General features: G+C 38.4%; 1 protein-coding gene and 1 long non-coding RNA gene across 2 annotated transcripts; one reads left to right on the top strand and one right to left on the bottom strand.

The window, feature by feature from the left end:
* Positions 1–516: 516 nt before the first annotated feature.
* LOC141504642 (uncharacterized) lies at positions 517–5,415 on the bottom strand. The gene is made up of 2 exons (XR_012473430.1): positions 4,277–5,415; positions 517–2,450 (listed from the first exon to the last, which is right to left on the bottom strand). It is a non-coding gene; the product is annotated as an uncharacterized LOC141504642 (long non-coding RNA).
* Positions 5,222–23,782, top strand: YPEL5 (yippee like 5). The gene is made up of 3 exons (XM_074209778.1): positions 5,222–5,346; positions 16,749–16,922; positions 21,846–23,782. The coding sequence occupies exons 2-3, from the start codon at positions 16,782–16,784 to the stop codon at positions 22,068–22,070; spliced, it is 366 nt and encodes a 121-aa protein (XP_074065879.1). The 5' UTR covers positions 5,222–5,346; positions 16,749–16,781; the 3' UTR covers positions 22,071–23,782.
* The last annotated feature ends 1,295 nt before the right edge of the window (positions 23,783–25,077 follow it).

The raw sequence follows: 25,077 nt of genomic DNA, 5'->3' as shown, positions 1-25,077 counted from the left end.
TATTAGTCATGTTGTGAAAGAAGAATCAGAACTAAGGGGAGAAACATGGGAAACAAAGTAAAAATAAAAAAAAGTTTTAAAAAGTGAGTATCGTGTGTTTTGCTTTGCATTCACACATTTCTCTGTGGATGTGGATGGTATTTTCCTTAATAGATCTCTCAGGATTATCCTTCATCACTGAAGGAGCTGTGTGCATCTTCATTAATCATCTCACAATGTTGCTGATAGTGTATACAGTGTTCTACTGGTTCTGCTCACTTCACTCAGCATCAATTTATGCAAATCTTTCCATGCTTTTCTGAAGTCAGAGGGCTCATGATTTCTTGCATAACAATAGTACCATTACATTCATATACCACAACTTGTTCAGCTATTCCCCAATTGATGGCACCCCCCCTCAATTTCCAATTCTTTGCCACTACAAAAAGAGCTGCTATGAAAATTTTTGTAAATACATCTGAGAATTTCCCCAGGTTTTTTTTATGATCTCTTTGGGATATAGACATAGTAGTGGTATTCCTGGATGAAAGCATATGCACAGTTTTATTGAGCTTTGAGCATAGTTTCAAATCACTCTCCAGAATGGTTGAATCAGTTCACAACTCTACCAACAATGCATTAGTATCCCAGTTATCCCACATCCTCTCCAATATTGATCATTTTCCTTTTTTTGTGATTTTAGTCAATCTGATAGGTATGGGGTGGTACCTCAGAGTTGTTTTAATTCTAATCAATGTACAAAATCTTTTGGGAAAATGATTCAATTCACTGTTAGTAGACGAAATGTGCACAAGTTCAAGGATAAGTAAAAATCCAGTAGATCTGAAAGATGAATAGCTCTTATTGCCAAAGAGCTCAGCAGGTACTGTATTCAAATAGTAGCCCTGAATGAAATAATACTGGCAAGTTAAGGACAAGTTACCAAAATTGAAACTGAATACTTTTCTGGAGTGGTCATAATAATGGGGAGCAACATAAAGCTGGCATAGGTTTGGAAATCAAAATTAGTCCAATCAAAAACTTTGTATGTCTGCCAAAAAGGGTGAATATCAGGCTCATGACAATGCAGTTTTCAATTGCAGGAAAGCATCATGCTACCATCATTAGTATATATATGATGAACTCTGAGGATATCAAAGAAGAATTTTATAATGTCCTAGAGAGTCTCATCAATATACTGAAAAGGGACAAACTTGTAATTCTGGGTGACTTTAACAACAGAGTAGGCCCAGATTATCAGATATTACAGGAAATTGTTGGAATGGAGTTGAGACAGCAAGAGCAAAGATCATTTACTACTGAATACATGTGTGTTTTATGACTTTCTCCTCACCAACACTATCTTCCATTCTTTTAAAAGCAATAAAACATTGTGGGTGTTTGCTAAAAAGAACCACTGGCATTTAATTGACTATGTCATGGTAAGGAGCAGAAACTGGTGAAAATAATAAAAATGATTCGAGGTACAAAGTGTTGAATTGATCATAGATTTATCCTCTCCGAGCTAAATATTTGCAATCAACGTAAGATTAAAACCCTTCTCTCAGCATGAATTGTTTGTTGTTATCTTAGAGGGAAACCTGAACCAATATATGGTTGGCAACAATGAAGCAGAAAAGTACTAGAAAGCTTTCAGATATCTGGGCTACAGCAAAACATTAATGGGCTAGAACATTCACAAACATTAAGACTGACCTGGCAAAAATAATGAAGAAATTCAGAAACTGCTAAATGAAAAACAAAAACTCATAGGGATTTACCAGCAGAATAATTCCTCTATCTCTAAGGCAGCATTTAATTTTATCAAAAGTAAAATATAGGGCAGCTAAGTGTTGCAATGGATAGAGTACCAGCACTGGAATTAGGGGGACCTGAGTTCAACTCCTACTTCAGAGACTTAATAATTACCTAGCTGTGTGACTTTGGACAAGTCACTTAACCCAATAGCCTTGCCAAAAAAAAAAAAGTAAAGTAGAAGCAGAGCTTGGAGATATTCAGGATTCTTAGCTCTGTAAGATGATAGATGAAATTCAGCTTTATGCTGATTATTACAATATAAATTTCTTTTATGATGCCTCAAAAGGCTCTATCTTGGACCAAAGATCTATGTGCATTTCAACTACTCACTGCTGATGGAGTCATATTGATTAGTAATAAGGACATATGATCCTGGATAGTTGAGCTAAGCATTTGCAATGTATTCTCAACAAATCATCATCGATTAATCCAAAGTCACTGACTACATACCTCAGGTTGAAGTTCTCACTTTAATCAAATTTCCACCTGAAGAGGTTTTGAATGCCATTAGATTCCTTTTTAGTGGCAGAGCACCTGGTGCTGATTCTTTTCCAGTTGAGATTTACAAGGCAGAGGGTTTGCTACTCATATACTAGCTGACAAATTTTCTGGGTTATCCTCCAGAAGTTCAAGGATGCCTTCATTGTCCATCTCTATAAAGATAAAGAGAATAGATTGTCCAGTGACAATCACAGGGTCTGGCAAGATTCTTGGAAGAGTCCTCCTCAAAAGGCTGATCCTTCATCACCTAGAAGATGGTCATCTATCCAAGAATTAGTGTGGCTTCAGGAAATGCCAAGGAATGACTTATATGGTATTTGCTGCATAACTGCAGGAGAAATATGAATAGCATAACAGCTCTGTAAAAATCATTGGATGATCTAAGGCCTTGGATACTGTCAGTAATGAGGGTTTGTAGAGATGTTCATCAGTTTTATGATGACATGTGATGCTCTCACACTTTTCCAGTAAACAATGGAGTGAAGCAGGGTTATGTGCTTGTTTCCATGCTTTATGGTCATCATTTTGAGCAAAGCAAAATGGGCCACAAATATGGAATACGTTTGGGAAAAGTATCAATCTATTTTGACTAGAAAAATAGGGTATATGTAGGATTGTTCACATTATTGGAGGGTTTAGAGCTAATGGGACTTTTGAGAGCTAGTTTAATACTTCACTGATGAAACTAAGGCCCCTAAGTGACTTTGCCCAATCACACAGTACTAAATGGCAGTCAGGATTTGAACCCTGTGAAAGCACAAAGCATCTTGGTAGAAGTAAGGGCTTTGTCTTCTACTCTCCAACATTTACATTTTTACATCTGTGCCTTTGTTTTGATACTGTTTTTCACTTGTAAAGTGTCCATTTCTTCTTGACTCCTATTCAAACTCTAGTCTTCCTTAAAAGTTTGGTTCAAGAACTACCTGGGTCATAGGCCTTTCTTGACCACACTAAACTACAGTGATAGCTCTCTTTTGAATTCAATACATTTATTGTATATAAAACTCAATTTATCATAGTCTTTTGATGTCTCATTCTTTTCTTCTATTGTTAAATTCATACAGTTTAACTGGTTACCCAGTTAGGTGGTAAGCTCCTGAGGGCAGGAACTGTTTCATTTTTTTTTAATTTTCCACAATACCTGGAAAAATGTTATTCATATGCTAATAAATTATATCAAATGACTATCCTCATGTGTAAATTAACAAGTTGGCTATCTGGCACAAATTAGTACAGTGTTCGTGTGTTTACCATGTGTTTACTTAGATAATGTGAGCTTAAACTCCAACATGAATAAGGATAGTAGCTCATTTTCATATTGGTTTGCAAAATGTCTCACATATTGTAAGGTACACATTTAAGACTTTTCATTATAAGCACTTGAATAATGTTTGCTGTTTGATAAAAGTATTATTTTTGGTTAAGGCACTGGGGTTCTTAATTTAGGATCAAGGGGTCCTTAGACTTCAGAGAGTTTATAAACTTGGATGGAAAAAATAACATCTTTATTTTCATTAACCTTTAACTGAAATTTAGCATTTTCTTTATTTACTTAAAAACATTATTCTTGGGGTGGCTAGGTGGCTCAGTGGATAAAGCACCGGCCCTGGAGTCAGGAGTACCTGGGTTCAAATCTGGTCTCAGACACTTGATAATTACCTAGCTGTGTGGCCTTGGGCAAGCCACTTAACCCCATTGCCTTGCAAAAACCTAAAAAAACAACAACAAAAAACCCCACATTATTCTCAGATGGGCTTCCTAGGCTTCGCCAAACTGCCAAAGAGTTCTATCACACAAAAGTACGGCCATCAACATTTCTTTTCAAGATACAATCCCCTTCTGAAAGAGGCAAAACAGCTTACATCGTTTATCATAGACTAGCAAAACCCCAGTGAAGTGAATTTGTATTGAATATGTTTAAAGTTGGACATATTCCAGAAATTCAATGTTTATTGAATCCCTGCTCTGGGTCACTTACTGGATTAAGCATCTGAGTCAGATTTTAGGGAGGAAGCTGGTAAAATATGGAACAGCTTCCACTCTGGATGTAAGAGTGCAGCGTGGGCCCCCCAAACCTTTCGGGAGTGTGGGGTCCTGAAGCTGGGGAGGAGGCCGGCAGGCAGGGTCGAGGTTACCAATCAGTCACCACACCGGCTCGGAGGCCTGGGGAGGGGTGCCCACACCGGACTGCGGGTGACCGGCCGTCACGGCCTCCCCGGGCGGTGTTTGCGGTGTGGCAGAGGGCCCGGCCCGACCTGCAATTATCCCATGTAAAGTTTCAAACAGATGGCGCACGTGGCAGAGGCGGGCAAACCGGCCGGCCGGGAAGTTTTCCCAACTTGGGTCGGGAGTGGGGAGGAACGGCGTCAGCCGGCTGTTTGTCCTTTTTGAGTCATCAGTCGCAGTAAGTCCGCCTTCTTTTCCCTCGCCGGCCTACGAAGGGGCTTCCTCCACGGGCTCGCCCGTCCCAATCTCCAGGCCTCGGCCCGACCTCCGGGGCCTGCTGCGAACAGCACAGCCGCAGAAGCCCCACGAGCCGAGCCTTCCTCTTTAAGGAGCCGACTCACGTGGCCGCAGTGTTGTGTGCGCTCAGCTGGGAGGTGGGTGGCTCCCGAAGAGCGCCACATAGGCCATCCCGGAGGAAGGGGAGGAGCCGGCGGCCGCGATTGGCCGAGACGGTGGGGGAGAAGGGTCAGGGGCGGGGCAAGCCTCGAGGAACGGGCTCGCCCCGGGGCGGCGAGAGGCGGGGTGGGCCTCCCTGCGGGGGGGTGGGGGCGGGGGGGGTGGTTAGGGGAGGGGCGGGGCCCCGGCCGAGGGGCGGGGCTCACGGGGGCAGGCGGCCCGGGCCAACCCGCGACCCGGCCGGGGGAGGGGCGGGGCCAGCCCGCGTGATTGACGCCCGAGTCCGGGCCACTGGGAGGCGGGGCCAAGGCTGGGGCCCGACCGAGACCGAGAGACGGGAGCGGCCGAGGCGCTTTCCCTCAGCTGAGGAAGCAACAGCCGCCGCCGCCGCCGCCGCGGACCGACCCGAAGGCCAGGCCGCTCGAGGTAGGTCGGGCTCTGCGGCCGGGGCGGCGTCGAGGCCCGGGGGCCCCGCTGGGCCCGGCGGTGCGGAGGGCTCCGGGCCGGGGGTCGGAACTGCCTGCCGGGCTCTGCGGCCGCCGCGCTCTGCTTCCCCGCCCCCACCCCCGCGGCCTCCGCCGCAGCGCCCCCGGGCCCGCCGAGGCCTGAGCGCCGCGGGGACCCCGCGGAGACGGGCCCGGGCGAGGCCGCACCGCCGCCGGCCCCTCCCCCGCTCCCCGACGGAGCGCCGCCGGCCCCTCCCCCAGCCGCGGCCCCCCGGGCGCCCCTGGCCGCGCTCGGGCTGGAACTCCTCCGCGGCCCCGCAGCGCCCGGCCCGGCTCCAACCAGCGCCCCCCGCGCCGCCGCTCCTCCCCCGCCTCCTCGGGCCGCGGCGGCCCGCAGCCCCCAATCCCCGCCGAGGACGGGCCTGGTTGTCCCCGGCTCTGGCCAGCTCGGCGCGCGGTGCCCCCGGCGGAGCCCCCCGGAGGGCGGGCACGGGCAGCCCCGGGCCGCGGCAGCAACTTTTCCCGGTTAATGTCGGTGTTTCCCCGTAGGGCCCCGACAGGCTGCAAGCCCCGGGCCCCGGGCCGCCTCCCCGGAGCCGCAGCGGCCACTCGCACCGCAAGGGCCGGGGGCAGGGGAGCTCTTTCCCCGGAGACCGCCCCCCCCCCCAGCCTTGGGGCGCTGGCTGGGGCCCCGCGCCCCGCCCCCGCCCCCCGCGGGCCTCGGGCCGCGGCTCCGCCTGGCTCAGCTGTTTCCTGCCCGTGTTTGTTGTGCTCCGGGCGCTCCCCGGCCCGCCTCCAGCTCCGCTCGGGCCCGCCGGATTGGCTCGCGGCCGGTCACGTGCCTCGCGATCAGCTGTTCCGGCCCTCTTTGTATGGAGTCGGCCGCCTGGCGGAGCCGCCGGAGGGCGCTCGCCCTGCCCTTGCTCCGCCGCAACCCCCGCCGCCGCCTGGCCCCTGTGCCGAGCCGGCTGCGGAGCGCAGGCCGCCCGAGCGAGGACCCGCGTAGGGAGAGCCTGCGGGCGGCGCGCCCGGACCCGCGCCCTGCTGATGGGTCTCTCTTGGTCTGCAGTCGCTTTTCACTACAATTTTCGAGGACCGTATGGAGAACAAAGCAGTGACAGTCACGGGGATCCGGCATCTGCCAGATGTGCAAATTAGTAAACTTCATTCTGCAATTTTGAGATTTACATTAGCTCACTTTTTTTTTTTAGGATTTTGCAAGGCAACCGGGGTTAAATTAAGCGGCTTGCCCAAGGCCACACAGCTAGGTAATTATTAAGTGTCTGAGATCGGATTTGAACTCAGGTACTCCTGACTCCAGGGCCGGTGCTTTATCCATTGCGCCACCTAGCCGCCCCATTAGCTCACTTTCAAGGAAGGTTTTGATCCCTTGGGTTGAGAAATTTTGCATCCTTTTCCCTTATAAGCTTTTAAATGTGACGCTCTCTTGTTCCGAAGGTCCCTTGAAAATTTTTTATTCCCTGACTCAAGAATGACTTGTCCTTGAAACAATCTCGATGCTCAGTAATGGACAGTTTACTAATTTTGCATAATTATCAATGTTTCCCTGATATTTGAACAAAACAATCAGAACAGTCATTTTCCAAATTCAATCCTGTAACATTTTGATTTGGACAGCATATTGTAAAACTATATTGTAAAAAAGTATAGATGTCTGTACACATAGCAATGCATAGCAATATGTGTATTATTTGGTATGCAAACATAACTAGTAGATAGAAGCATAGCTATATTCTATCTATAGAGATATAATGGTTATATATGTCAATATAAATATAGCTCTCTCTATATTTGTGTATATGCACATAGTAGTTATCTCTACTTTATACTGTTCATCCAGCATATTTCTATTTATAACTCTGGAAATGATGATGTTCTTCTTTCTTGAAGAAATAAGATTTATGGGGCAGCTAAGTGGCGCAATGGATAGAGCACTGGCCCTGGATTCAGGAGGATCTAAGTTCAAATTCTGCTTCAGATACTTAATATTTCCTTAGCTATGTGACCTTGGGCAAGTCACTTAATCCTTGGCTTGCAAAAATCCAGAAGAAAAAAAAGAAATAAGTTTAAATGACCCTGGAGGAAAGGATAGTATAAATTACTAGAAGGGGGAAAGGAAAGGAATTTTAGAGGAACATGTAGCAAAAACAAGGGCCTAAGTGTTTAATAATGAGGCTAAACTGGAAATGATTTTTTTTCATTTATTTATTTTTTAGTTTTTGTAAGGCAATGGGGCTAAGTGGCTTGCCCAAAGGTACAGTCAGATTTGAACTCAGGTACTCCTGACTCCAGGACCTGTGCTCTATCCACTGCACCACCTAACAGCCCCAAATTGATAACTTTTGAGTAGATGATTGAGGCAGCTAGACCATGTTGGAATTTTATCCTCTAGGCAGGGAGGAGTCATTGAAAGTCTTCTTTATTGATTCTAGTCCTTGGCTGTCTCTTCCTTCTCTGAATTCTTAGAGCATTTATTATTAACACCCCCTCACTGTAAGGATTTTTGTTTTACTACTCTGTATTTTTTTCCTAACTGGAATGTAAACTCTAAGGGAAGAACTGTAGCTTCCTGTGCTCTGCAGGCAGAATTTACTGATAAGTTAGGTAGTGAATTTTGCCACATTCCAGATTAAAAAACTAAGTAGACTTAAATTAGAGGGAAATTAAATGACTGACCTACATTTAGTAGGCACAGCAGGTATTTATACAATCTAATTTTGGAGCCAGGACTTGAACCAATCTTTTGATACAAAGCCCAATGTTTATTCATTTTTTCAGCATTTATTAAATATCACCTGAATATAAGACACTGATAGATGCCAGGGATGTCAAGTAAAAGAAAACAGTTACTGTCTTCAGAGTGCCTACATTCTGCTTGCAATAGGAAATGTTCTTTCCACAGATAATAGTATATGTAGCTTCAATTTGATGATTGTAATTTATGAGCAAGAGAGCAATGTAATGACATTTTTAAAATATAGATCTAAGATCTCTTTAGTGTGGGTGGTCTTTTCACCAAAGTCAGACACAGATTCTATACCTTATTTTTTATGCAATTCTTATCCACTTAAATTAAATCTTAAACTTAGAACACTGTATTATGGTTAAAACAGAAATATTAAAATGAATGGTTACCCTAAGAATTCTTGATCCAGTTTAGATTTGTCACCAGAACCTCGTTAATAATTGACTGCAGTGTGATTTTTTTTTTTTTTGCTACAGGGATTTTCAGAAATTATCTATTAATTTTTAAGGTGTGATTTAGGCTTGAAGTACAATAGTGATTAAGTGCTTGGATTGAATTAAATCTGTAAAGTTAATATTATACAATGAAATGACTGGTCTCTGACCATGAGAATAATCTGTTGGATTGCCTAGTACTTTGACCTTAAGTTTATTATGTGAGAAGGGACAAAGAATAAAGTTGGGATATGAGAAAATAAAGATTTCATTAAGAGGATTTTTCCAGGAAAAAAAAGATAATTGATAAACCTGAATCTAAGAGGTAGTCTTTAATCTAGTTTGAGAATACTGACAAATCTTTACCTATACGATTGTATTATGTTTGTTTCAGTGTTTAATGGTGATAAAAGGTAAATAGTATTATTAGACAGAACTGGAAAAGTACATAAAGTTGTATTGAATATCCTCCATCAAATTTTTTTTATTTTTATTTTTTGCACAACACTTAAATATTGGAAAGGAAAGTGGCTATATTAGCGAATAAAATTTGCACCTGAAGGTACCACCAGAGCTTGAAATGACTCGACCTGTAGTGTTGTCACTTTAACTTGATATTTTTAATACTTTATTCTAGCAAACAGAATTATAGGCCAATTTACCTTAGAAGACTTTTTCTTTTTTTCTTTCTTCCTTCCTTCCACTGATAAATTCCTCATCAAATTTCCTCCAGTATGCATCATTGAAGTTAATGATTATGAAATAACTTTACAAAAAGCTGTTTCTTGGAGATTACAAACTCCAGTTGATTGTTTTGCTGACTCACTGAATTGCATCATTAGTTCCTTTTCCTGTATTGACTAAGATATGTAAATGTCATTGGCATTATTGAAATTATATTGAAATAAAAGTTTGGAGATTATTAGGGAAAAAAAAACTTATCTTTCACAGGAAAGAACTAAAATTATTGAATTATTTAAAAATAAAGCTCTGGCCTTTACTTTTTCAGCTCTTAACTAAAAGAAAAATAACAGTGGTATATAGTATTACAAAAGAAACATTAGGACAATTCTTTTTCCCTGAGTCTGTGAAAACTAGTTTGGATGAGTATTTCTTACAGATTATTCCATTTTTATGAGGACTGACTTTATGGGTTAATCTTAGTTATTCATATTTCTGTTGTCTATGTAGTCTTCTATAAAGATTATATATATATATAAATTGACAAAAATGAGATGTAATAATAATCAAAATTTATAATATATTATTATGTAATACCTACTATGTGCCGGGACCTCTGCTAAGCACAAATATTATCTCATTTGATCCTCACAACAAACCTTTGAACAAGATTCTATTATTCATATAAGAAAATGAGGGAAATGGATGTTAAGTGACTTTCCCAGGGTCACAATAAGTGTCTAAAATCAATTTTAAATTCAAATCTTCCTGACACCAGACATAGTGGTGCCTGCAGGTCTTTGGCATCCTTAATTTTTTTTTAAAGGATATAAAATCTGTTTTAATCATACTTAAAACAGACAAACAACTCATGAATTTGGTTAAGGAAGCCATATAAAAGGGCAACTAGGTGGCACAGTGGATAGAGCATTGAACTCCAGTCTCAGGCACATAATAATTACCTAGCTGTATGACCTTGGGCAAGTCCCTTAACCCCACTGCCTTGCAAAAACAAAAAAAAAGAAAGCCATGTTAAAATGAAATGAAGTACTTTGATTTCATTTCAGAAGCCTCTTTAGGTGCATAATACCTCAAATCTGACTTTTCCTACCATCTGCTTAAACCAGGTCAGGAATAAACACAAACCCGAATTGGCTGAGTATTCTAAATTCTTTACAGATTTACTAACAAAAGAATAAAATACAAGTTTATGACTAACTTAAAACATTAAAAATAGAAATTTAAAATTTATATGGATGAGAGGTTTAAACTGAACTGCCTATATTAAATATGCTTAAAACCTGGATCAAAAAGTAAAAAATTTTCAAGAACACTTTTGAGCCTTATATCATTGCAAAATGCAAAGTTCTCCAGTAAATAAGATTTCTCTTTTTGAGTACTGGTTGATTGGTTGGTTCTTGTTGAAGAAGACCAAAATAACATCACTGTGTTTGAGACAGGGGCGATTAGGTGGCGCAGTGGATAGAGCACTGGCCCTGGAATCAGGAGTACCTGAGTTCAAATCCAGCCTCAGACACTTAATAATTACCTAGCCATGTGGCCTTGGGCAAGCTACTTAATCCCATTGCCTTGCAAAAACTAAAAACAAACAAACAAACTATGTTTGAGACAAATTACTGTGTGTTTGACTGTGGCTGATCAGACCAGTACAGAGCTTGAAATGCTCTACCAAAGGTTGGGCACAAATAGTTCATATGAACACCTGTGGTATTTACTCTAAACAACATGCCATGTTTCCTGTGAGCTTCTTCAGTTGTGCCATTCTCCTAGGGCACAGCCCCCTCACTGATGAGGGCATGCTATGCTGGGTGGTCCTGTGCCTCTGTCTCCCATGTACCATCCATTCCAAAGTTCTTAAGAGAGACCTTCAGGGTATCTTGGAATCACTTTTTCTCACCCCTTTGTGAGTACTTGCCCTCTGTGAATTCTCCATAAAACTGTCTTTTTGGCAAGCATACTTCTTGCAACCCATTGTAGTTACTTTTGAGTACTTCCTTGAACCAATTTATTTCAGTGTAATTGTTAGGCTTTTATGTAAGTATTTACAAAGTTCAGATGGGGCTAGTAGTTTATATTTGACTCAGAACATGTGGAATCAGCAATAAAGAGAATGCAGATGTTGACTTTGGGCTTGTGAATGTTAAAAAAACTGGGGAAGGGAAATGGTTAAAGTTTTTTTTTAACTATCGATTTTTTTTCTCATCCATTCCAACTGATAACAGCCAGCTCATCACTCCTTTACCATTGTAATAATTTTGTAATAGACTTCCCTTTACCCATTATTTTTTAACTTCCAGTTTATTCTGTCCATGGTGCCAAGATTCATCTTCCTAAAATATCATTTTTTATGTTACTTCCTTTGTTTCCTTGCTTAGACAATTTTTTAAGGCTCTCTGCAATCTGACTTTTATCTTTCCATCCAACCTTATTTCCCTCTTGACATTCATATATGTTTCTCTTACTCTCTTAAGATGTGATTCATCTTCTTACCCATTCCCCAGCCATTGTTCACACTCTTAACCCTGTCTGGAATTAACTTCCTCATACTCGACCAAGAGCAAGTTTAGCTCTCCAACTAGATTGTAAATTACTTGAGAGGAGCGATTCTTACATTCTCTACTGTGCTTAGAGTAGTGCTTTACACAAAAGTAGTCAATAAGTGTATGATAATATCTTCTTAGTAGTTCATTACGTCAAGTTGATATTGGTGCTACTCTTTGTTATTTTGGATCATATATTTTTAAAACTTTTTACTAAGCAATGCCTGAGATTTGATTTAATCTGTAGTTGCAAAACCATCCTTAATTGACATATTAATCAAAGGTAAAATTTTCTCCAGAAGAAATTGGTTTCTGATTTTATAACCCTTATAAGAGAGTAGGAGTTGATTTAAGAGGAGAGGAAGAATTATAGGGTATCAAGAAGAAATCCATTTTAAAAAACAGATTATGACTAATATCCTTTGTTGTTTATATCACCTAGATTTCCTCTTTCTACAGAACCATTTCTTATAACATAGAAATGTTTTGGGGGTTTTTTTTTGGCAAGATAGTGGGCTTCGGTGACTTGCTCAAGGCCACACAGCTAGGTAATTAGTAAGTGTCTGAAACTGGATTTGAGCTCAGGTCCTCCTGACTCCAGGGCCGGTGCTCTATTCACTGCATCACTTAGCTGCCCCTAGAATTTAAAGAAAATGAATTTTTAAAAATTATCAAAATTGATCAACATATTGACAAAATCTAATGTTATTTACATTGTTTCTCACCTGAGGAGCTCAACCTATGATAAAGCACAGAGGAACTAACTAGAGAAATATCTTTACTTTTCTTTGGAGCCAAGTTTCTTCCTTATAATTTTGCAAAATTCAAATTAACTTGTTTTGCATTGCTATTTCTATTTACATTGTTTCGGTCATTGTGTGTATTGTTTTCTAGACCGTTATTCACTTTGTGGCAGTTAATTTAATATTCCATGTTTCTTTGTATTCATCATGCTTCCATAGTTTCTTAAAGCACAAATATATTCCATTAAATTCATTTCATTCACATTAAATTCACAATTTATTTATCCAGTCTTCATTATTGGACATCTCTTTTTATTTTCAGTTCTTTACCATAAATTTGTTGGAGGGTTTGGAACCCTATCCTTTTTTTGTTAATTAACTTCCTTGAAATATATGCCTAAAAGTAAAATTGAGTCAAAGAGAATAATTTGTATAATTCCAAATTGGAAAGGTATATATTTAATTTCATACCAGCCCTGAATAAATTTTTCTTTGATATTCTCAAAACCTTGATAATGCCTTCTACAAATACTTAATTATTAGTGAGGCATCATGTAAAAACTTCATTATAAAATCCTTTGTATAGTTTTATATTAAGAGTTAAATGTTATTACCAATATAGATACTTTAGTTCACTATAATGGCATGTAACATTGAGCTTCCTCTTGCTCCAGAAAATGTTAATGAGGTATTAAATAAAAAAAATTGTATGCTCCCATTTTAAGACACCCATGTTGTATACCTGAATTCCTATAATCCTATGAGTAGTCAATTTGTTGTGTTCAGATAGTTCATGTATTTATTGCAAAGTAAGTAATGGTTTCTCTTTAATGTGAAGGCCAAAAAAGTGAATAGATAGGATAATCATAAACTAAAACAAAATGGTTTCTCATAGATCTAAGGGAAGAAATAAAAGGAATAAAAAATTTATCTTTAAACTCCAGTTGGGGATTATGTAACAAACTGGCTTCAATTATAGTGGAACCTTTCATGTGTGGCCTCTAGTATAATAATCTCTGATATTCTCCATAAAGAAAGAGTACTAGCAAACAAACATGGGAAGGAAAAATAGATGAATTAAAAATCCACATGAAGGATACTGTGTTGTAGGTGACATAAATTTGAGACCAGCAGAGGATTGATATATATGTCTACTATTGGTATAAAATTTGAGATTTATTTTCACATAGATTAACATAAATAAAGATATCAAATGAGAATAGGCAAGCTTTCACATGTGATACAGCCCAGCAGAAATCTTACTATTATATAGTTATCTAAAGGATGCTATAGATAAAGGCCCCATTGTTGCTTATTATTTGATAAAATTAAAAAGCATTGTTTTGATAATTCATCTTAAAGACTCTAGTAAGAGTGTCTCTTGTACTTACATTAGAATTAGACAAGATTCCCAGAATTCAGTAGGAAGAGAGGAAGACTGCCTTGCCTTTCTGAAATTCTATAGTATCTTTAATGAACTCAGACCTTACCTTGTAAGAGAGGGCTGTTTTTGTATGACTGAGACATGTGATATCATGGCCTTGGAAGATGTAAGGCTGCTGAGTAAGTTGAATTGTTGAGCATGAAAAGTTTTCAATATATCACCAGTGATTTACCATATTTCTTCATGTATAAGATGCACCTTAATTTGGGGGGGTCTGAAATTTGGGGAAAAAAATGCATTACATGAAGTCATTGAACTCACAAGTTTAATTCATTATGAAATTCAAGGACCTTCAGTTCATAGCTGAAAGCTGTGGCATCTTTTGGGCAAGTCTGTGGTACATGGACGCATGCTTAGTCCATTCCGTTTCATGAACCTGAAGCACTAATTGTATCTTCCTTTGAAATCAGTCACTTCCAGGGTGGCTAGGTGGTGTAGTGGATAAAGCACTGGCCTTGGCATCAGGAGTACCTGGGTTCAAATCTGATCTCAGACACTTAATAATTACCTAGCTGTGTGGCCTTGGGCAAGCCACTTAACGCCATTTGCCTTGCAAAAAGAAAACCTATAAAAAAGAAATCACTTCTTTTTCATCAGTAATTCATCTTCCCTCATGCTGAACTATCTTTGTGTACAGGAATTCCAATGGCCCTCTGCTCTTCAATCCATCTCTCAAATTTCCCTCTAAATCAGACCATTTTGTTGGCTTGCCGGTCATGGCCCTCTTTGCCATGGCGTTTTCATTAGGGTTTCTTCTTCCCATAGCTAGTCTCATTGTTTTTCTCAGTTGAAGGAGGACCGACTCCCATTCACTTTTGCAAACCACTTTGAACTTGAATTCAGCACTGTATGAAAATCTTTTCTGAGACATTTCTGGGCAGAATGTGGCAAAGTGTAGCCTAATATACCAGTAACAGGTGCAAAACAATGAGTGTAAAGACAACAAATGCAAAAAAGCTGGAAATGCAAGTAAAAAAAAATCCACAACTGGGGCAGCTAGAGGTGGCACAGTGGATAGAGCATCAACCCTGGAGTCAGGAGGACCTAGTTCAATCTAGCCTCAGACACTTAATAATTTCCTAGTTGTGTAACCTTGGGCAAGTCACTTAACCCCATTGCCTTTCAAAAAACAAAAAAAAAATCTACAACCACTGTATAAGATGCTCCCAGTTTTTAGACCCCAGATTTTTCAAAAAAGAGTTTGTCTTATACATAGAGAAATATGGTATTTAAGAGAGCTACTGTAAAACATTAGATGTGGGAGAAAGAAGAGGTGAGCCATAGAGGAGGACCAATAAATAAAAGCCTTTTTGCTTCACTGATATTTATATTCAGTGTCAGATCTGAAGGAAAGTACTTTTGAGAAAACATTTAACTATGGAGAGAATTCCCTAAGGAAGATTTATGGGGAGGACGATGACAAAAATAACAAGGGACGAAAAAGTATGGATGACTTTAGAGGAAGAGCTCACATTTTTAAGATGGCATATCTATATCAAATATTCATTCTTGATTTGGAAAAGTTGAATACTGTTAAGTATTTTGAATATGAAAGCTGGAGTAATAGAGTTAAAATTGCTATTGGTGCAGTTTTCTCCTTGTACTTGACTATCATGATTGTTCAGATATTATCATAGATCATACAGTATTGGTTTTGAAGGAGTTAACATCTGGTTTGTACCATGCCTGTATAGTATTTAAAGAGAATTACTGGGCCCAGGATAGAACAGAATTTTTTTCCTATTGTAATTTTCTCAGATTTTAATTTAACAGCAAATTATTGTCAACCTCATATTTGAGACATTATTATAGTATGCTCAGTATTTAAAATAATATTTATTTCTTTTAAATAAAAAGAGTTTCTGTTTAGAATTTGATGTCATGTATTTTCTAAGTGAAGGCTGGACCTTCCTTAAGTGTATCTAAACATTCAAAAGTATGAAAAGAACTTAACTTCTATGACTTAATGATATGCATATATTCTTCTCACTTCAAATATTAAGTGTTAATGAATATCCTACTTTTGTGTATTTACTTTTGAGAATTTTTGGCTTTTCCAGAGCCTTTCATATGAATAGAATTATTAAGTAAGAATGAATTCTTATTCGGTTAGGAAATATATCTGATCTCTCATCAGCTTTTATCTTTACCATTAAAATGTAAACTTCTTGTTTGTGTCACTGATGGGCTTTTCCCCAATTAAGTCAATACATTGAATTTATAATTTAATTATATAATACTTTTAGTTATCAAGGCACTTTTTAAAACCATTATCTTATTTGATCCTCACAACTTCCTTAGGAGGTTGGTAGTGCAAATGTCATCACCAATTTTAAAGATGTATAAATAGAGATGAAGATTAAATACCATGTTAGAAGTTCACAAAACTATTTAATAAAGTTAATATTTGAACACAAGTCCTCTGCCTTGTTTTTTAGTTGACTTTTTTTTTTACTAGAATAAGAAAATATACTTCACTGTCTTAATGTTTTCCGGATTAAAGAAATAAGTAACAATTCTCCTTCCCTCACTATCTGCATTATTTGGGCATCAAGCCATATTTTTCCAATATTTGAGCCACTAAAATGCTATATTTAATTATATGTTGGTATTCAGTTTATTTTCTGTCCTTAAACATAACACTTTAGAAAATAAGGTCTTTGTTAGAAATGACTATATGACTTTTAGCAGAGTAGGTGTCTGATATATGTGTTTTGATGGTTGTTAATACATTTCTTCTTTTTACTTTTAGGTTTCTAGAGCTTGGAATAAACAACAGATAAAAATGGGCAGAATTTTCCTTGATCATATTGGTGGGACACGGCTGTTTTCCTGTGCAAACTGTGATACAATCTTGACCAACCGCTCAGAACTCATCTCTACTCGCTTCACAGGAGCTACTGGAAGAGCTTTTCTTTTCAACAAGGTGGGTAAGAAAACAAATATATGTTGCCTGCTCTGGCTTTGTATTCCTGTTTTGAAGATCATAGGAAAAGTTTTTCTTTGGAAATCTCTTCTTTCCAAACAGCTTTGTCTGCTAGTACAAATGGATCATAGATTTAAAGCAGGAAGAAACTTTTCAGGTCTTAGATCATTGTGACCAATCCTCCCTGTTTTCTCAGTGAGGAAGCTGAAACACAGAATGGTCAAGTGACAGTTTAGAGAAATTAAGTGACTTACAGCCTAAGTGAAGAATATGAGCAGAGGTCTTCCTGGTTTCAATGCCAGTATCCTCCAACTAGGCAACACTAGACATTTATGCTTGATTACCTTAAGTTGTTATGATTTCAAAACCCATATATAAAATGATATAATACCAATTCTTTTAGAGCCATTTGAGGTGATTGTAGAGTTGGAAGTGACCTTAAATTTCATCTAATTCAGGCTTCATTTTACAAGTCCAGAGACTTGTTTACAGAGACAGATTCACAGGTGGCAGTTGTTTTTTTAATTTTTGTTTAATTTTTTCCAGTTAACATGTAAAGATAGTTTTCAGCATTCATTTTTTATAAGATTTTTGAGTTCCATATTTTTCTGCCTCCTCCTCCTCCCTTTCCCATTTGCAGCAAGTAATTTGATATAGGTTCTATATTCACAATCATGTTAAATATATATTAGTTATTATTGTGAAAGAAGAATCAAACAAAAGAGGAAAAGTCATGAGAAAGAAAAACCATGAAAAAAGAAAAAAAGTGAAAATAGTATGCTTTAATCTTTATTCAAACTACGTAATTCTTTCTCTGGATGTGGATGGCATTTTCCATCACAAATCTTTTAGAATTGTCTTTGATCACTAAATTGCTGAAAAAGAGTCTAATTGGCTTTGCTCACTATATTACTGAGAAGAGCTCAGTCTGTTTTGATTGATCATCACATAATGTTGCTGTTAAAGGTATACAGTCATCTCCAGGTTCTACTGACTTCATTCAGCATCAGTTCATCTCAGTCTTTACAGGTTTTTTTGAATTCCACCTGATCATGATTTCTTACAAAACAAAATATTCTATCACATTCTTATATCACAATTTGTTTAACCTATTATTGATGGGCATCCCCTCAATTTCAATTTTTTGCAACTACAAAACGGACTTCTGTAAATATTTTTGTACATATTTTTCCCTTTTTTATGATCTCTTTGGGATACAAACCTAGTTGTGGTATTGCTGGACATAGTTCAAAATTGCTCTCCAGAATGGTCGCATCAGTTGACAACTCCCTCAACTGTTTTCCCATTTTGATAATTTTCCTTTTTTGTCATATTAACCAGTCTGATAGAAGTGAGGTAGTACTTTTGAATTGTTTTAATTTGCATTTCCCTAATCAATGATTTGGAGCATTTTTTCATATGTTTATAGATAGCTTTATCTTCTTGATCTGAAACAAAAACTGTAATCAGGCTTTAATTGTCATCCAAGGTGTCATTATAAATGGTTCGACAAAAGTAAGAAAAAGATGATTTTTTAAATTTCTGTTGTTTTTGTAACTAAGGGTAAAGAAGCCTATTGGCTTATAATTTAAACTTGTCATTCATCTATACTCTTTTTAGATCAGTGGGAGATAATAAGAATTCCTATTCTGTTTTATTTGTACTTAGAGCTCCTTATTAGTGAATTCTTACCTACTAAATTTGTACTTAAAAAATTATACAGACTTATGTTGGAAGGGACCCAGAAGCTATCTAGTCAGATCTCTACCTGAAGACTATTCCTAACAAGTACATACCTAGTTTCTTCTGAAACACCTCTACTGGCTGAGAATTCACTGTCCCCTGAGGCACCTCACTCCACTTTTAGATAGTTGTCTTTATTGCAAGAGAAGTTTCTGAGGGCTGGGTCTAAATCTAATTCTGTGTAGCTTTTACCCTTCATTCCAAGTACTCTGTCCTTTGGGACTAAGTTGCCTATCTAATCTTTCTCGACCATATGATAGCCCTCATAAGATTTGAAAACTGCAGTCATATCTCTTTTCCCCCAGCCTTCTCTTCCCCAACCTAAATATCTCCAACTTTTTGATTCAGCTTTACAGATAGCTACAAGTTCAGGCTGGTGGTGACCCAGTAATATACTACTGATTGTATTACATAATATTCTTATTTTATATGTTGATTAAATTTTATGGTATAACCTTTGTAGCCTAGAAAAACGACAGGAAAAACTCTTCTGTAAACAAATATTTTGGTATAATTAAAATTTGCTATTTCATATGTAGGCACTTTTATAACTCACCTGCAGTAGCAGGATTATTAAACAATAATATTAGCATATTGCAAGTTAAAATATTCTTTATTAAGATCCTTCTATTTACCTTTACCTAAAAATCTTTTTCTGATTTTTTTCCCCAACATCTGTGTCAGTTTATCTGTATCTGACTTAAATACTTAAATATCTTTTGAAGACTTCTGAACTCCATTCAGGTTTACTCTATCTTCAGCATGAGTACTGACCAAAAAAGGTTTTTCCTGTTATATTTTTGTCTTCAATCAGTTCTGCCATGGCCATAGTTATAATATGATTTCTTCTCTTCATTATTTAGCATTACCAAAAAATGCATTTTTAAGGTCTGCCAGAATTTAGTCCCAGTCAGTCAATGAGCATTTATTAAATACTTGCTTTTGTTTCATAGGCATGGTACTTTTCCAAACTCTCCAAGAGGCTTCCTTTCTTCTTTTTATAACAAGAGTCCTCAGTCAGTTGATGACTGGGTCCATCATGGGCTGATAAATATCTTTCTCCTGTTTTTGATTGTTTTGAATTTCAAAAGTGAGCTACAACCATTATCTCACTCTAGTGGTCCATTGTCCTCCCTTCATCAGATGATTTCAGATTAGGTACATAGTAGTCTTTGCTTGGGGGAGGGGGGGGTTGGAAGATCCTGACAATGACCATGACTTTGAGCCATCTTTAGACCTAAATTATTATTTGGCATTGAAATATGATTTCTTTTTCATTGGGAAATTAGTTCAGTTTTAAAGGTGTTTTTTGGTATGGAATAAAATGAAGAATATCCACACTAGCATTCACTGACTAAACTTGAAATGAAGACTACTAAGGTCATATGATGAAAATAGTGTAGCTTAAGCTGAAAAAATAATTTAAGTTTAATATCTAGCAACAGTGTTGTAAACTTGTTGAATACTTGTTGATTTGTTTGGGAATTATGAGTCTTAAACTTAATTTAAAAATAGTTCTACCCATTTAAGGGACAGTAGGGATAGAACTGAACTTGAAATTAGCAAGACCTTGGTTCACGTCTCACCTCTGACATCATGTCTTTGTGATCCTATAAAAATAACTTGACCTGTCAATGCTTTGGGTAGGTCTCTAAGACTCTAAAATTTCAGAGAACATTTCAACCTGCCTTGAAAGGAGTTTCCTATACCAATTAAATCATAGGTCTATTTAGTACCTACAAGTTCATCTGCCTCAGCAACATCCAAAAGAGTCCTGGGACTTCTCAAAAAAAAGGGTCTGTATGCTAATAACTGCCTTTGTCACAATTGTTGTAACTTAGAATCCATCCTCTTCTCTTTTGCATAGCCACCTCCATCACCTCTTACCTGGGCTGTTTCAATAGCTTCCTAATTAATTTTCCTGCCTAACAAGTTTCAGGTTCTTCCTCATCTTTAGGATCATATATGCAGACTTCTTTCAGTATTTAAAGATTTTCCCAGTCTCATTCCATTCTTCCTTTCCAGGTTTATAATAATATTCTCTTTCATGCACTCCACAGTCCCAACCACATTAAATCTACTTGCTGTCTATCACACATAATATTCTGATCTCCTGTCTCCCTGCCATCACACAGACTGTCTCTCATGCCTGAAATTCTCTCTCTCATTCTGTGTTTCCTAAGAGTCTATGACTCCCATCAAAATATGGTAACGAGGTGGCTTTTATAGATAGAGCACAGGCCCTGGAGTTCAGATCCAGACTCAGGCATTTATAAGCTGGGCAAATCCCTGAACCCTGTTTGCCTCAGTTCTCTCATCTGTAAAATAAGCCAGAAAAGGAAATGGCAAACTACTCCATAATCTTTGTCAAGAAAACCCCAAATGAAGTCACAAAGAGAGGGACACAACTGAAAAGGGACTGAAATTTCCATCAAAATGAAACTCAGGCAGCACCTCCTATATTATATGAGACCTTTCTTGATTTCTTTCCTCCCCCCATTATCTTGTATTTACCTTTAATATTTTAAATATATTTATCTACCTATATATTTTCCCCTAATAAAATGTATGCTCCTTAAGGACATAAACTCTTTTGGTTTTTTTGATATCTAGGTGCTTAGCAAATGCTTTTTGGAGATTTTTTAGGATTAAGAGAAGTCATGTCATGTTCCTTAGTTGATAGAGGAAGAAACCAACTTTGAAGTCAAGAAAATTTGGGTTTGCACTCTGCTCCTAAACCATACAAGTTATAATCTTGAGATATAGCAATGGAGTTTCCCCACACTTCAAAGTGCCCTATACTTAGTTGAAATCACAGATCTGTATCAAAAACAAGACCAGGAAAAATGTTTCCAGTTACGAAGTGGTTGTATTAATACCACTTTATCTGTTCCTATGTAGTATTTGCAGTCAAATTATGGTCAGCCCTGCTGCCTTCTCTTTCCCCCCAGGAGCTTTAACCAGATTAATTATAATTTTTTCATTGTTAAATTTTTTCACCAAGAAGCTCTTATTTCTCTCAGTCTTGTCATTTATATCTCTACATACCCAGTACTTTATGCTACCCCACATCAGTCAGAAAATTTGGTATATTGGCATGCAAGTGCTGTCTTTGTAATAGCCCTGGACTTGGTAACAAATGATGTTTATTTATTTCTTTGAAAATGTTTTCCTTTGTAGGTAGTTAACCTTCAGTACAGTGAAGTTCAGGATCGGGTTATGCTCACAGGACGCCACATGGTTCGAGATGTGAGCTGCAAAAACTGCAACAGCAAGCTTGGCTGGATCTATGAGTTTGCCACTGAAGACAGCCAGCGTTATAAGGAAGGCCGAGTGATTCTGGAGCGGGCTCTTGTCCGAGAAAGCGAGGGCTTTGAAGAGCATGTACCCTCTGATAACTCTTGAAGAGAAAAAGCTTACCGTCTTTTCCCAGGTCTCCTTCACTGAAACAGAAAAAAAAAAATCTACTTACATACACTGTCACCTTAGCATCAGAGTCGGATTCATGAACTGTGGAACAAGAGGTGGAGAGAATTAGAGGTGGAACCTTTCTTTTTTTTTTTAAACTTTATATTTTCCATCCAACAGCTGTGTGTAGAGGGAGTATTATGCAGATGCAATTTTCTTTTTTTTTTCCTTTTCTCTTATGTTTTACATCTTTAAACTGAATAGTGTATCTGCAACTATATGGTGGGTTGAAAGGGAAAACAAATCTGGGCTAATAGAGTGAAATCAGTGTTTTTTAGTGTGAACTTTGGAGGTAAAATAGAAGTCAAGTATGGTTTTTAAACTTCTTTGGGGGACTTAATTTTAATTAAAAAAAAAAACCCAGTTATTTCACCTGATTTGCTAGCTTCAGATAAGAGATCCGAATTTGTGACCAGCGCTAAAGGTTCAGTGTTAGTGTGGCTCGTGCTGGCCATTGTGCCATATTCTTGTGGGGGTTGAACAGTAGCACAGAGCCCATTCTTCCTTGTCAGTCTTGGCCCAAAGGCATCACCATTGCTAGTTACTTGTCACCGCATACTTGGTGTTGATTGGAGACTCTTCAGAAATGGGGCAGAACTGCTTGGTTGTCCTTTTTTCCATGTAACTTAAGCATAATATAAATAAAGAAATAGTTGGATGTTTCTGGTCCTGTGTTGCTTTAAGAATCAAAAGTATAAATGATGAGAATTTGATAAGTAATGATTGCAATAGTGAATGTTTTTCTTTTCATCTCTATTCCAGATTCACTAAATGTAAGACGTTACTGCAATCTGTTTAAACTAAAATATTCTATTTTTAAGTCCACAAAGTTGTAGTTAGGAAAAAAACAACCAGTTGAGTGGAATGTCAGTGTGCATTCATGCAAAAAAGCATATAATTTGCATCTGTTTAAAAGAAAGGGAGACAACAAAATAACCTGTCTTCCAATTCTACATCACACAGGGGTTTGGTGCATGCCTCATGTGTACATGATCTTTCTGACAGGCCTTTCTATCCTGGTACTTGGGCCAGCCAAATAGATTTAATTCTTTATGATTAATCCCAGATACCTACAGGAATTCAGCTGTTGACATCAAAACTATAATTAGTGCCTCTGTAAAGAGGGACTTGAAATTTGACTCAGGGTGTTTGTCCACATTTCCTGACATTGGAGAGTTCTCATGAAATTTGCAGTTGTACTTGAAATATTGGCCCTTATTTCTTCCAGACATTCTAGTATTTTCTGCTAGTCAATTAGAAGCCATTAAAAATAACTTATTTGAATGCACCATCTACACATATCCATGGTTTTACTAGATATGTCTGATTAGAAAGAAGACTGACCTGGTCAAACCTTCAATCTTCAGCAGCCATCTCTGCCTGCTAGACATTGAAGACATCTGCTAGGCTTGGTTAAGATTGTGTTCTTTCTTATCTGATTTCTAGGTTCTTGGTTAGATAAATGTCTCCTGTTAACTAGAGACGATATTGTAATTGAATTAAGATGCACACAAAAAAGTAATATTTCCTTCACCAAGGAAACCCCTTGGCTAATTTGCATATTGATCTTTTGACAAATTCACAGTGGCATGTTTTGCCTGCAGCACTCTGTATGTTTGCTGTTATAATAAAGTATGTTTTGTCCTGTATTGTCTCAGCACTATTTACTGTCCAGTGAGTCTTGGCTTGCCCCATTATTTCAGGGGGGGGGGCACCAAAGTTGAATAAAGAGTTGCATGGGGCAGCATTGAGGGGAGGCAATATGTTATGATGGGGGGGGGGGGTGGCAGTGAAATACTGAATCTGGAGTCAGAGGCCCTGATCAAGTGCCTACCTTTAATTTTTACTACCACTGACCTTTGGCACATCACCAAACCTCCCTAGGCTTCAGCCCCTTCTAAAAAATGAGGTGGCAGTTCTCTGAGATTCCTTCCAGCCCTAGTTCTATAATCAGATTCTTTCTGCTGCTATTCCTTAAGCATATTCCTGACTACTTAAACTTTGCCTTTATTATAAAAATTACATTTGTATAATGTGATTTAGTTTTCTACAACAGACCTATAAGGTTGATGGTATAACTATTACTCCATTGTTTTTCAAGTGAGGAAATATTTACAGAGATGACTTATTGCTTTAGATTTTAACTTATTTTTTTTTGAGTGTCAACTAGTTTTTATTAAATGCTTGCTCTGTTAGAGACTAATCATTGAGGATACAAAGAACTGTAAAAAATAATCTGATTTCATTGAACTTAGAATTTAAGAGGGGAAATATCAGCCTACTAACTAGGTATAAATGCAGTCTATACAGGATAAATTGGAGATTATCATCAGAGAAAAGGCATTAGCATTTAGAGATGTCAGGAAAGGCTTCTTGTAGAAGGTGATGGGATTTAGTTGAGATTGGAAAAAATAGGGAAACTCAGGCAGAGATGGGAAGGGCAGGTGAAAATTCTTGGAAATCGAGTAAATTAGTGGCTTAATAACATTTCAATTTGTCAGGTCAACTGAATTCAATATTAATATATACAAAGCATTATGCCTAGCTATAGGATTAAACAAACCTGTCCAAGTTGCTTGAATTGGAAAGGAAGAGGCCGTGTCATTTTAAATAAGAGTTTAGGGAGTGATGGGGGCAAAGGAGAGATCAAAGAACTGTAGAAAAATTTGGGGATGTGAACATCAATACCTAGGAGTGAGAAGGAAGAGGGTTAAACAATGTGTTACAGAGAATGTAGGATCTGAACTGATTTCTTGAAAGGAAGATAAGATTTTGGAAGGTGAAAATGAAGAGGACGTTCATTTCAGCCATGGAAGAACGCTCATTACATTTCATGAAAGCAGAAGATACATTCACCTGAGAAACAGCTGATATTCCAGTTTGGGGCATAGAATACAGGGAATAGTGGTAAGTTAGACAAGATAGTGCAAGGTCCAACCACTCA

The sequence above is a fragment of the Macrotis lagotis genome, chromosome 1, assembly GCF_037893015.1.
Source record: "Macrotis lagotis isolate mMagLag1 chromosome 1, bilby.v1.9.chrom.fasta, whole genome shotgun sequence".
Taxonomy (NCBI): domain Eukaryota; kingdom Metazoa; phylum Chordata; class Mammalia; order Peramelemorphia; family Peramelidae; genus Macrotis; species Macrotis lagotis.
The sequence above is the reverse complement of the archived record's forward strand: the minus strand, read 5'-3'. Positions and strand labels throughout refer to the sequence as shown.

Bases quoted from the DNA above. Each gene is read 5' to 3' on its own strand.
- YPEL5 (XM_074209778.1), top strand. From the start codon at position 16,782: ATGGGCAGAATTTTCCTTGATCATATTGGTGGGACACGGCTGTTTTCC. The intron at 16,923-21,845 runs GTGGGTAAGAAA...TTTCCTTTGTAG, and splicing joins GAGCTTTTCTTTTCAACAAG to GTAGTTAACCTTCAGTACAG.